Consider the following 12630-nt stretch of genomic DNA (forward strand, 5'->3'; position numbering starts at 1 on the left):
GGGGATCTGACTGATATCCTCTTCTGCTCTGGGCACCCACATACACAGGTGTACATATGTACACACATGTACACATATACAGATGTATATATGTACACACATGTAGACATACATTCTCTTTCTCCCTTTCTCTCTCTCAAAAAGCCAAACCAAATCCAAACCTCAAGACCTCATCTTATTTATATTGGTGCCTCTGGGCCCAAACAGACTTAGGAATACGATTCATTCAGGCATCACTGCAGCTAAGAGCTCTGCATGGCTGACAGCCTGGAATTGGAACACTCCCATGTCCACATCTGTGAAAAGCAACTGCACTTCACAGAACTTATAAACAGCAGGTGGTACTCCTTGAATACTTTAGACTTGAACAACAAGCTTTATATCTGAGTTGTCCACCACAGGTGAACAACCACATGTGGTAGCCACCCTTTCATGACCACTGACTTGACCCTTGGTGTGTGCTGTATCCATGGCGGCTGCATCCCCAGGGTGCCCCTCCACTAACCTGCTGGTAACATACTGCACATAGGCAAGGGCATCCTCTAGCCGGCGCTTCTTAGTACACAGGATGATGCGATTGAAGTTGGCATAGATGACTGATGACCCCAGGCGCTTGAACTCGGCAATGAGCCTGTGGAGCAAGGTCATAATTAATAGAGGAGGTGCCCTGGTGTAAAATACAAAGAGAAACCATAAAGAAGACCACGGTGCCATGAAAGAAGCAGTCCCTCACTACACTTGGGACGAGCAACAATGAGCAGACTCAGGACCCAAAAGCAACAAAGAAGAGATTTGTTTCTGTTTTGTAAGGTGAGGCTTAGGGGCTAAGAGCACTGGCTGTTCTTCTAGAGGGCCTGAGTTTAATTCCCGGCAACCACATGGTAGCTCATGACCATCTCTATAAGGGGATTTGATGCCCTCTTCTGGCATGTAGGTGTACATGCAGATAGAGTACTCCTACATTAAAACAAAACAAAACAAAAAAAAACACCCTATGTAGTCCAGGCTAGCTCTGGACTGGACATCGGTCTCAGTTTCCTGAATATGCCACTTGTCCAGGGGACAGGTCATGACTGGGGTGTGCTACTTCTCAGCAACCATGTCTTTAACTGCCAGAGAATTGTCTCCAAGGTCCCTATAGGCAACAGGTGTATGTGCTGCTAAGGAGGCCACTGTTTGCAACCACTGCACACCAGGCCCTATGGGAAACCTCACTCAGGCTCTTGTTTGTTTTTTCTTGAGTCAGGGTTTCTTTGTGTGGCCTTAGCTGTCCTGGACTTTGCTCTGTAGACCAGGGCTGGGCTTGACCTCAGAGGCCTGCCTGCCTCTGCCACACTAGCAGCTAACCTGTCCTGGGCTTTACACATCCCAAAGGCACTGGCTTGTGGCCCTCTGCCCACAGCCCAGGGTGGAACACTCACTGTAAGAAGAGCTTCTTCATCATATTGTGTAGTGTCCGATGCAAGGCTGGGTCGTGGAGCAGAGAGCGCGGAGCCTGGAGCCAGCGGTAGAAGTGCATTACCTGGTTGTCAGCATAGATGTTGTGGTACTGTGTGATTTCCTTCACCCAGCCAACCACCATGCTCTTTAGGATCCTGAAAGATGGCAAAAGAGGAGGGCCCACATCATCACAGTCCCCTTTCATAATCCCTAATTGCCACTGTCTAAGTTTTGTCCTTCTTAAGACTTATTTTTAACTTTTTAAGACTTCTGTGTAGCTGTGAGGGTATGCAGTGAGTACAGGTGCTCACAGAAGGCAGAAGGTGCCTGATATATTGGAGCTAGACTTACAGGCAGTTGTGAACTACTCAGCATGGGTTCTGGGAGCTAAGCTCACGTGCCTTGCAGTAGCAGTGGTTTTTTTAGACAGGGTCTCACTGTCAGAAGAGCTGGAATGGAAAGTGCCTCCTTCCACATAAGGAACCAGGGACTGGCCTGATTTCTTGGACACAGGCAGACAGACACACGGGGGCTTCCTGGGGCCAACGCAATGTTCAGGTAGAATACAAAGAACTTTGGTCACGAAAGAGCCAGAGTATCAGAGACATGATGCTGAGGTCACTTTCATCAACTGGCAGTCTGTGCCATCTGAGTCTGACCCTCACCTGCTGCCACAACTCTGCTCTCAGCTCCCAGCCCTCCTAGTCCAGTTCTTACTTCAGCAAACTCCTTTCTCCCTTCATCTGGAGGAGCCAGGGCTGAAGTATGTGTTCTAGAATCACAAACGTGAAATGTCTACCTCATACTCAGCCACAGCAACACATCCTAGCTTTAGCTCCTCTGACCTTGGCTTTGCCATGTCTAGCACCACTCTGCAGGGCTATGGGAATGCGGGCGGAGTGAAAGTGCTCTGTGTTTCTGGCACAAAGGAACTACTTTATATTATACACTGTTCCATCACCAGGAGCCAAGGCTGACCATATCTCTGACAGATGATACTGGCTCCTATGACTCACTAGGCTGGGTGCCCTGGGAATTTCCTGCAGATACACTGTTGATTACACTGAAAGCAATTATGTATCAAAAAGTTCTTTGTGAGAATAGCCCCTGGCCTCAGAAAGGTCTGATGGTAGCACTTGTACTGCCTACTAATAACTAGGCGGCGATGTGGGGACCCTTCATAGCATTCTGGAAAACTCAGGGAAGGCACATCCCAGGAGTGCTGACTCTAAGGCTGGAGACGGCAGAGTGGCTAAGAGCATGTGCTGCTCTTGCACAGGACTGACTGGATCCCCAACACCCACACCTGGTTTACAACTCTATAACTCTAGTTCTAGGGTATCTGAATCCTCTGGCCTTTGTGGGCATGGGCACTGGCACCCCGCCAAAATAATGAAATAGGATCTATGCCGGGCATGGTGGTGTACACTTTTAATTCCAGCATTTGAAGGCAGAGGCAGGTGAGTTTGAGGCTTGTTCGACAAAGTGAGTCCAGGACAGCCAGGGTGACAGAGAAACCCTGTCTCGAAAAACCAATAAAATAAAATAAATAATACCCATGTGAGGCCTCCTCTTTTCTGGAGGTGGGGAGGAGGAGTGGATGGGAGGGAGGTGAGGTGAGAGGGAGGGACTAGGAAGAGGGGAGGGAGAGGAAGCTGTGATTGGGATGTAAACAACCTAACCAATACAAAATAAAATAATCTTTTAAAAAGTTGAATGTATGGTGCACCCCTATAATCCCAGCACCTGGAAGGCAGTAGTATGTGGATCTCTCCCTCCCCTCCCCTCCCCTCGCCCCCTCTCTCCCTCTGTTTCTCTGTGTAGCCTTGGCTGTCCTGGACTCACTCTGTAGACCAAGCTGGCCTCAGAATTCACAGAGATCTACCTGCCTCTGCCTCCTGAGTGCTGGGATTAAAGGTGTGCGCCACCACAGCCAGGCTCTATAAATTTGAGGCCAGTCTAGTATACACTGAGTTTCAGGCCATCCAGAGCTACACAGAGACCCTGTCAAAATATAAATATATATTGCTGACTCCTGACTTTAGCATTCTAAAGAAGAGATTACCTTCTCCCTGCTGTCTTGTCTAAGAAGCTAGCACATTACGTGAGGGTAGATACCTGAAGGTGCTAGAGCAGAGGGCTGTCTCATCATAGCTGGCTGGGGCACTGGCAGCTTGGTTGCCTGTAACCATGTCCTCCAAGGAGGCTTGCTGGATCACATCGAAGCTGATGCCTATGCTGCCAGCCCCCTCCATGTCATTGACATGGTGGGACTGAAGGATGGTGTTGACTGCCAGATTTTGAATGTCCAGCTCCACACACACTGCCGAGAAACACAGTTGGACAGTTTGACCATGTGCCCTGGAAAACACTAGGCTCATTTCCTAGGTTTGAACCAGTCATTGCCACTTACAGGGCAGTCAATGCTGCCTAGCAAGTCAGGCATGGTACATGACCTCTGACCAACATCTAACTTGCTGGTACCTGTTTAAGACTTACTTGCCTTCGGAGCCAGGCAGTGGTGGCCACGCCTTTAACCCTAGCACTTGGGGAGGCAGAGGCAGGTGGATCTCTGCGAGTTTGAGGCCAGCATGGTCTACAAAGCAAGTCCAAGACAGCCAAGGCTACACAGAGAAACCTGGTCTCCAAAACAAAGCAAAACAACAAAAACAAAAAAGACTTGCCTTTGGGCTTAGTCCATGTGGTTGAGCACTGAGCTCCACGTGCTAAGAAGGAGTCATTAAATGGTGGGGCAGAAGTGACCATCTTTCCCTTCTCTCACTCACCAGTGGAATAACAGCCAGAATTATTGATCTCCACAGTGGCTCGGTCATCAAACTCCATGATAAGGCGGTTGTCATCAGCTTCCTTCCCACCCAGGTCAGGCCGAGAGGTAGGGGACAGCCAAAGCAGGTGGTTATGGCGCTGGAGGTGGCGTGCAAAAAAGAGGTCGGAGCCAAAGGTGGAGATGTCTTCTGGCAGGTTCCCAACAGGAATGTGGAAGTACCTGTCCAAGGGTACAGGCTCAGCCCCAAGTATACCAGCATCACTTAGGGAGCATTACAGGGCCACACACTGTAGGCACCCAGCCTATGGCCTCATCTGCTCTCTTCTTGTGTGTGGTATTAGACCACAGTTTCTAGCTAACTTCTACCACTGAGCTATACCCAATTCCTCACCTGCTCATCTCAAAGGCCTGTGAAAGGCAAGTGTCTAAGTTGAGGTAGTGCCGGATCATTCGGCGAGCTCCATGGCGCTGCCAATCCAGGATTCCATAGCTGATCTTGTCAGCCACTCGGACGGGCACTAGTGGGAACTCTTCTAAGACAGGAATCTCACTGACCAGTCTACACAGCTCCCAGCTGGACTGGACAGCAATGAGTGTGGGCCCACGGCGCTCTTCCTGGGTTTAGCAGAAGGCAGAAAGGGCTCAGTGGAGAAAGCCTTGGGATGGGAGACTCCCACCATTAAACCCGACCTCTCTTACTTTGTAGGCAAGCAGGAAACGCTGGATGGCTCTGCAGATGGTCTTCAGGTTAGTTTCAGCACGGACTTCAAAGGTGTGTTTTGGGGGAGGCAGGAGCTTGGGGCCCACCTTCTCCAGCAGCAGGCTATGTTCTGCTGAGTACAGAGCACTGAGGCTTGGCATTTGGTTGCTGCGTACCTAGGCAAACACCAGCTGTTAGGCCTACTGTATGTATGTGTCAAGTAGGGGGGTCATGTCTTTCTTCACCATATCCTGCCTGACCCACATATTCTCATGTGCCCCCGGCCTAAGAACTTACAGTATCCAACACAAACACAGATGCTCTCCGCTGGGAGGGGATAAAGACCCCAAAGAGTGCCTTGTGGCCCTGTGAGTGGTGGTACAGGTAGATGTGACGGATACTCCCTGTAGAACAAAGAAAACCCTTTGCCTGAGATGCAGGGGAGGCAGGACAGGCGGTAAGGTTGTTGATAAGGCTATACCTGGTTCCAAGTAGCTGAACTGGGCCAGAGAACGCATTTCTAGGTGCTCGAGGGAAAAGGTTTCAGCCTCCCAGCCGGAAAGGTGCCGCACCAGATGTTTGTTGACCACACACACACAGCCCAGCTTCACGAGGGCCCGGAATAACAATGGGACCTGGGAGAGTGGGTAGTATGTTGGGTCAAATGAAGACTCTAGAACCACAGCTCAGTCTGTGACCACATACCCAGCACGGCCTGTCCTTACCCCAGACAGACATGCTGCTGAGAGCTACTTTCCTATGGGCTGTCCCAACCCATGCCTGTCGCTATCTACTCTCGCTGTTAACCCTGCCCCTGCCCGATTCCCTGTGGGGATCTTCTCACCCAACTCCATCTTCACCAAGTGGTCAGTGCCAGGGAGACAGTCACCTGAGTCTCATACACGCCTTCAATGTCTGGTGCCGACAGCTCCGTGTTGATCTCGTTGATGTGCTCTTGGTACATGTCCTCTGGCACCGAGTACTCATAGAGATGGTAGACGATGTTGGAGCGAGGAAGAGCTCGATTTACCTGGTAACAATGTGGTGATGAGCCTTCCACGCCTCTATAAAGGACCTCCGACCAACTCCTAGGGCTTTCAGTACCTAGGACAGCCAGTTCACTTGCTCCAAAAATTATAACAAAAAGACCAAAGCATAATCTCTCTCTCTCTCTTTTCCCCCCAGAGACATGGTTTCTCTGTGTAGCCTTGGCTGTTCTGGACTCACTCTGTAGACCAGGCTGGCCTTGAACTCACAACAATCTGCCTGCCTCTGCCTCCTGAGTGCTGGGATTAAAGGCATGCGCTACCATGCCTGGCTCAAAGCATAATCCCAAACAGTAACCTGAGGCTTCTAGAAAACCATAAATGCTTTCTTTTTTTCCTTTTTTAAAGATGTATTTATTTATTTTATGTGCATTGGTGTTTTGCCTGTAGGTATGTCTATACGAGGGTGCTGGATCCCTGGAACTGGGGTTACAGACAACTGTCAGCCACCATCTGGGTGCTGGGAATTGAACCCAGGTCCTCTGGAGGAGCAGGCAGTGCTCCTAACCGCTAAGCCATCGCTCCAGTCCCAGAAATGCTTTCTAGCTGAGGCATCATGAACACTTGTCTGAAGAACAATTTCCTAGTTCATTTTTGCTAGACGGCTCAGTTTTATTAATTGGAGGTCGCAGGCACTAAATCCCACAGAGAAACCATACTTTTTTGGCCAGAGAACAAGAAAGGAGATGATGGGGCAACCCTTACGTGTTTACTGGTTGCATGTATGGGAGCACGGAGAGGAGACATGCTGTAGGTTAGTCTTCACAAAAACAAACTGTAGTCTCACTCCAAGCTGCAAACACACAGACATGCTTGGAGGACCACAAAGATTTGAAGATGGATCTGATAATTTCTTTATACAAAGAGGGCAAGACTGAACTTGAGGTCTAGGTTAACTGGATTGGCTGCCTCAACATTCTCTGAAGGATTAAACAATTTTTAAAAATCCGTTTATCTATTTTGTGGTGTGTTTGAGTGTGTGTGTGTGCACATGCGGGCAGGCATATTGAGGTCAGAAAACAAGAACTTGAAGGAATCAGTTTTCTCCTAACATGTGGGCTCAGATAGTTAGGCTTATCTACTTTACTCATTCAATCATTTCACCAGTATAAATCTTTTTTTCATATAAATGCCCACAATCAAATGCAACATGTCCTCTATAGAATGAGTTTCTTGATACAATAACCAGGGGAAAAAGAGTAATTCTCAAGGGAGAAGAGAGCCATCAAATGCTGGTCCTGACATGACACATATCACAATTCATAAAAGCTTCATGGCAGCTACAGTTGTACCCTACCATGAGCCAGCCAGACTAGATGGCTCATATACCTGTAATCCCAGCAGGGAGGCTGAGGAAAGACAGACAGCTAAGAATAAAGTTGGCCTATGAAATAAAACTGTTTCAATAAAATAACAAACTCCTGTGGAAAAGTGCTCGCTGTGCTCACATGAGGTCCTGGATCTGGGTGCCTTACACCATGTGAAAAGCTTGGAGCAGGAGTGCACGTCTATGACCCCAGTGCGGAGAGGCAGATGCAGGAAACCCTGAGGGATGGCCAGTTAGGTGCTCTTATAGAAACAGTGAGCTCTGGTTCATGTGCAAAGTGACTGACAAAGATGCCTGATGCTGACTTTTGGTTCCCACAAGTGGCACGCGCGCATACACGTGCATCGCCCCCCCCCAAAACTCCCCAAACTAAAACCTACCACAGTACCTGAGCTCAGTAAAAGAATGAAGACAAAAGAAAATTATCAGTAAATGTGAAGATAAAACTATAGAATTTATTCAGTCAAAAAACAAACAAAACCTCAAAACCAGAGAAAAAGTTTTTTTTACAACCAAGTAGCCACCACGTACTGTCTTTCCTACTAAACACATGCATGAGGCCTCAGAATAAACAAGGTGGTCAGGGACCAAGAGAGTTCACATAGCACCACCTTTTAGCTCCCTGGCTTCTGCTCTGGCAAATCATAATGGGTTACCTCACATGAAAGTAGCCAGACTCAAACTTTAGAGTACAGTATGATTTCATAAAAGGGCATTCTAGTCGGGCGTGGTGGTGCACACCTTTCATCCCTGCACTAGGGAGACAGACCAAAAAAGGACATTATAAAAAGGTGATGCTATGGGGACAGAGGAAGTGTCAAAGGACAGAGTGAAGAGAAGCCAGAACACAGCGACTTAAGGATGACAGAAGTGGTTTGTATCTTGAATGTCATGCAACCCCAGCTACCATCACCCATGCAGCATTATGTTAAAAAGACTGTACTTAAATGAACAAAACAAAGCCCGGAAAAATAAATACCCATTGTGAGAGTTGTTTCTTCAGTAACTAACTGGAAAATGGAGAGGTAGGAAATACAATTCCCAGCGCATCCTACAGATTCCTTGATGATGCTGACAAGGACTTTCTATGTATACACTGCGTGTGTAGCTCTTATCTGTTTTTATTTTTTATTTTTTGGTTTTTTGAGACAGTGTTACTCTAGGTAGCCTTGGCTGTCCTGGACTCACTTTGTAGACCAGGCTGGCCTCGAACTCACAGCGATCCACCAGCCTCTGCCTCCTGAGTGCTGGGATTAAAGGCGTGCGCCACCACACCTGGCTCCACAGTAATACTTTTTTGTTTGCTTTTGAAATTGCTTGTATGTAACCCAGACTGGCCTTGAACTTAAGATCCTCTTGCCTTGGCATCCTGAGTGCTGAGCTAAAAGGCAAGGCCCATTCCACCCAGCCTCACAGGAAGATGCCCCTTAGGGACAGAGTAGGCCGATTTGATCTCTAGCTTTGACAAAAACACTGAGGGCAGTGATGTACATCTCTCCAGAAGGGAACAGATAGCCCCACAAAGGAAAAAGGTTCTGCAGTGCAGACATGCTCCTACACAGATAATCACCATACACAGCTCCACATGTATGGAAACCCAGTAGTCTCATGTGCCCATTACTCTGATGACCCCTGCCCACTTTCTAGGTTCATACTCCATCAAGTCAATGGGCTGGAATCAGGCCTCACATTTTCCACCTCCAATTATGTACCTCCCCCAGGTATTCCTTGTATATAGCTAATGTCCAACTGTGAACAGATAATACCATAACCAGCTTTGGCCTGAGTTACTGAGACAAATGAGATGTCACATACAGCCTTCCTCAAAATCTTCTAAGAATCTCTACAAACAACCACCTACCTAAAGTATGACTCCATTTCTGAGATGTTCTGAATAGCAAGTCCTCAGGCAGAAAATGGGATAGTGGTTGGCTGCCTGGGGCTGCAGGGGAAGGACAGAGGCAGCCGAGAAGTATAGGCTCCTTTTGGGGATGCTGTAGTCTGAAATTGTGACTACAGTCCTATTACCACAAATTCACCAGAAGCCAGTCAACTGTACTCTTGCAAGGAGTAGGCTGTACGGTAGGTGCACTTGCATCCCAATAGTGCTAGTGGCCACAGCAGCACTTACACAGCCTGCTTGCAACTTCTGCCCAACCCTCCTCTGCTCATCAGCTTGATGGAAAGCAGCAGGCCCTGGCCCTGAACATTCAAACTCAGGTTTCAAGTAACTGTTCACAATATCAATAAGGTATCAGGAGCCGGGCGTGGTGGCGCACACCTTTAATCTCAGCACTCAGGAGGCAGAGGCAGACGGATCTTTGTGAGTTTGAGACCAGCCTGGTCTACAAAGTGAGTCTAGGACAGCCAGGGCTAACACAGAGAGACCCTGTCTCAGAAACAAAACAAAACAAAAGAACAACAACAACAACCCCCTCCCCCCAATGTTATTTGGGAAATGGAGACAAGGCCAGCTCACCAGCTTCTTGGGCCTGCAAAGTCCATGCTCCTGACCAATTCTTTATGTGGCCTCCATCACACAGAGACACCTCAGAGGTGACACGCAATTCCAGTGGCCTCCCTACCTTGCGATATGAAGGCCCATCCTCTGCTTTGGCTACCCGCTGGTTCACATAGAACACTCGAGGGATGTTCAGCTTGATGCAGTGCAAGTCGCTGCCGATGACGGCCCACAGGCGGAACAGACCAGCCTGGCTGGTCTCACTGATCTGAGAGCAAATGCAGAGCACATAGTACATAGCCACAGACCACACTGACACCTGCGACCAGGCACCTCCCAAGGAGCCTCCAGCATTGCCCACATCCTAGTCTGTGCAGAGCCCCTGTGATGGGCAGAAGCTGAAGGCTTTTCTTATCTTCTATCCTATACTGCAGACTGGCTGCACACACCCTCCTCTAGGCCCGTGCGGGGCTGCTCTCAACATCTTGTCACCCCATGGATGAAGGCCAATACCTGTATAATCTGCCATGGAAGGTCCAGAATGCTGCGGGCAGTCCGTCGCAAAAAGCTCCCCAGCCCTGTGGCAGGCCCCTCTCGTATAGCCCCAGGCCTTGGTACAGCTTCTGTTGACTCGAGACGTTGCTTCTTCCGGCGGGCCAGGCGCTGTTGGGCCTGCAGTTGCCACTTTTTCTTGTGGAACTGGAGCCAGACCAACCACTCTTCCTGGGACAGATGGCAACGCATCAACACCTTCCTCAAACAGCCTGCTTTTTATTCTTAAACTTCAGCAGCTCTCTAATGCTCAGGTTGTTCCAGGGCTAGGACTTGCCTAGGGTCCTTGTACTATACAGCAGACCTCTAAGAGACAGAGCCATAGCAACTTCCCCTGAATTCTTACCTGGGTGGTTCCAAGGGAGGGAGGCTTCCCCAAGACCTCTTGCCAGGGCACACTCAGTACAGTATCCTGAGACTCCTCTTGGCTCTCCCAGACTCGCTTTCTCTTAGTGGCAACTGGGACAGCAGAGTGCTGTGGCTTTGTGAGTCCAAAGTCCTCGATGTCTGGTGTGCAGACACTCAGATTGTTTTCTGAAGCCTGGGCCATCACAATCTGGAAACATACAACCAAGGAACTTTTTTTTTTTGAGACAGGGTTTCCTCTGTGTATCCTTGGCTGTCCTGGACTCACTTTGTAGACCAGGCTGGCCTCGAACTCATAGCGATCCGCCTGCCTCTGCCTCCCGAGTCCTGGGATTAAAGATGTGCACTACCACCACCAAGGATCCCAATCTGGTAAACTCTATCATAAAATTCTAAAACAGCACATCTCCCAAAAAGGGCTATTAACAGACTATCATACATTTAAAAAAAAAAATTATCTTTAGTTATGTGTATTTATTGTGTGCAGTGCCCTCAGAGGCCAGAAGAGGGCACTGGATCCCCCTGGAGCTGGAGTTACAGGCAGTTCCTAACACCTGATGTAGGTATTAGGAATTCAACTCAGGTCCTCTGCAAGAGCAGTTTAAGCTCTTAGCTGCTGAGCTGTCCTCCAGCCTGTTCTCCCGCCCCTTTTGGAGACAGGGTCTCACTATGTAGCTCTCACTGGCCTGGAACTGCCTATGTAGCCAAGGAGGTTTTGAACTTCCAGAGATGTGCCTGTCTTTCTCTAGAAACACTAGAATTAGATAATTTGTCTTAATTCTTCTAAGGAAGCTGACCATTCTAAGCTTCCCAGTTATTTATCAGAGTACGGTAGTTATTTAAAAAAGATGTATTTGTGAGCCTTTGTTACCAGGCTGTTTGTTTTGAGTCAGAGCTCAGGTTTTCTTTTTAAAAGATTTATTATGTATACAGTGCACATTAGACCACATTACAGATGGTTGTGAGCCACCATGTGGTTGCTGGGAATTGAACTCAGGACCTCTGGAAGAGCAGTCAGTGCTTTTACGGCTGAGCCATCTCTTCAGGCCCCAGAGCTCAGGTTTCGCAGAGACCTGGCTGTCCTGAACTCTTTTTGTAGACCAGACTGGCCTGGAACTCAGAGATCTGCCTGCCCGAGTGCTGAGATTAAAGGTGTGCGCCACCATGCTGCAATCGATTTTATAACTTAAACTAATGCATGGCTGCAATCCTAAATTAGGTACTCTTCCATGTCCCTGACACAGATAATATACACGTATCATTTGCTGAAAGCTGCAAATATGGAAGTTGAATGCAACTTCCTAAAATCTATCACAAAGACTGAAAGCATCCATGCATATTTATGGATACTGGTTGATAAACAATGTTTGAGCTGGGTGGGGTGGTGCACACACTTGGGAGGCAGAAGCAGGTAGATCTCTGAGTTTGGGGCCAGCTTGGTCTACAAAGTGATTTCCAGGACAGCCAGGGCTACACAGAGAAACCTTTGTCTAGAAAAAAAACCAAACCAAACCAAACCAAAACACAAACAAACAAACAAAAGATTTCTACAAAGTACTCCACCCATCCCCCATGTGATGCTTTCTATGCTGTTTACTAAGTACAGCAAAAAGTTCTTTAGGGACAGATACATACATGTACACATATAGACAGATACCATCCACACATAGACTCACACAGACCAACAGAGAAAAGCAGGCAGACACAGGAACAAAACAAACTCAAAAGATAGAATTTAGGGCACTGATTCAGACTCACACAGCAGACAGAGGATGGAGACACAAGGAATATGAAAGAGAATTTAAATATGAATTAGATCTTGGTTAAATGACTCCAAGGGGAAATGCTTTTAACTGGGAGTTAATCACTAATGCTACAGTCTGAGCAAGAGCCAATGTTCTTACGTAGTAAACCATCTCCATCTCTCTAGCCCCTAATTACTGAGCATAA

The 12630-nt window shown here is 48.0% G+C and overlaps 1 protein-coding gene across 2 annotated transcripts in view; it reads right to left on the bottom strand.

Moving 5' to 3' along the window:
- POLE (DNA polymerase epsilon, catalytic subunit) overlaps positions 1-12630 on the bottom strand; it is a 48007-nt gene that overhangs the window by 7416 nt on the left and 27961 nt on the right. For both annotated transcript variants that reach the window (XM_084761461.1, XM_084761460.1), the window contains exons 30-41: positions 10661-10870; positions 10276-10485; positions 9887-10030; positions 5818-5958; positions 5410-5563; positions 5226-5332; positions 4928-5104; positions 4620-4843; positions 4227-4447; positions 3559-3763; positions 1422-1595; positions 506-631 (exon numbers count right to left, since the gene is read on the bottom strand). In XM_084761461.1, coding sequence (XP_084617587.1) covers positions 506-631; positions 1422-1595; positions 3559-3763; positions 4227-4447; positions 4620-4843; positions 4928-5104; positions 5226-5332; positions 5410-5563; positions 5818-5958; positions 9887-10030; positions 10276-10485; positions 10661-10870 — 2093 coding nt within the window. The remainder of the gene's footprint in view (positions 1-505; positions 632-1421; positions 1596-3558; positions 3764-4226; positions 4448-4619; positions 4844-4927; positions 5105-5225; positions 5333-5409; positions 5564-5817; positions 5959-9886; positions 10031-10275; positions 10486-10660; positions 10871-12630) is intronic.

This window comes from Acomys minous (assembly GCF_964271855.1).
Source record: "Acomys minous genome assembly, chromosome: 16".
Classification (NCBI taxonomy): domain Eukaryota; kingdom Metazoa; phylum Chordata; class Mammalia; order Rodentia; family Muridae; genus Acomys; species Acomys minous.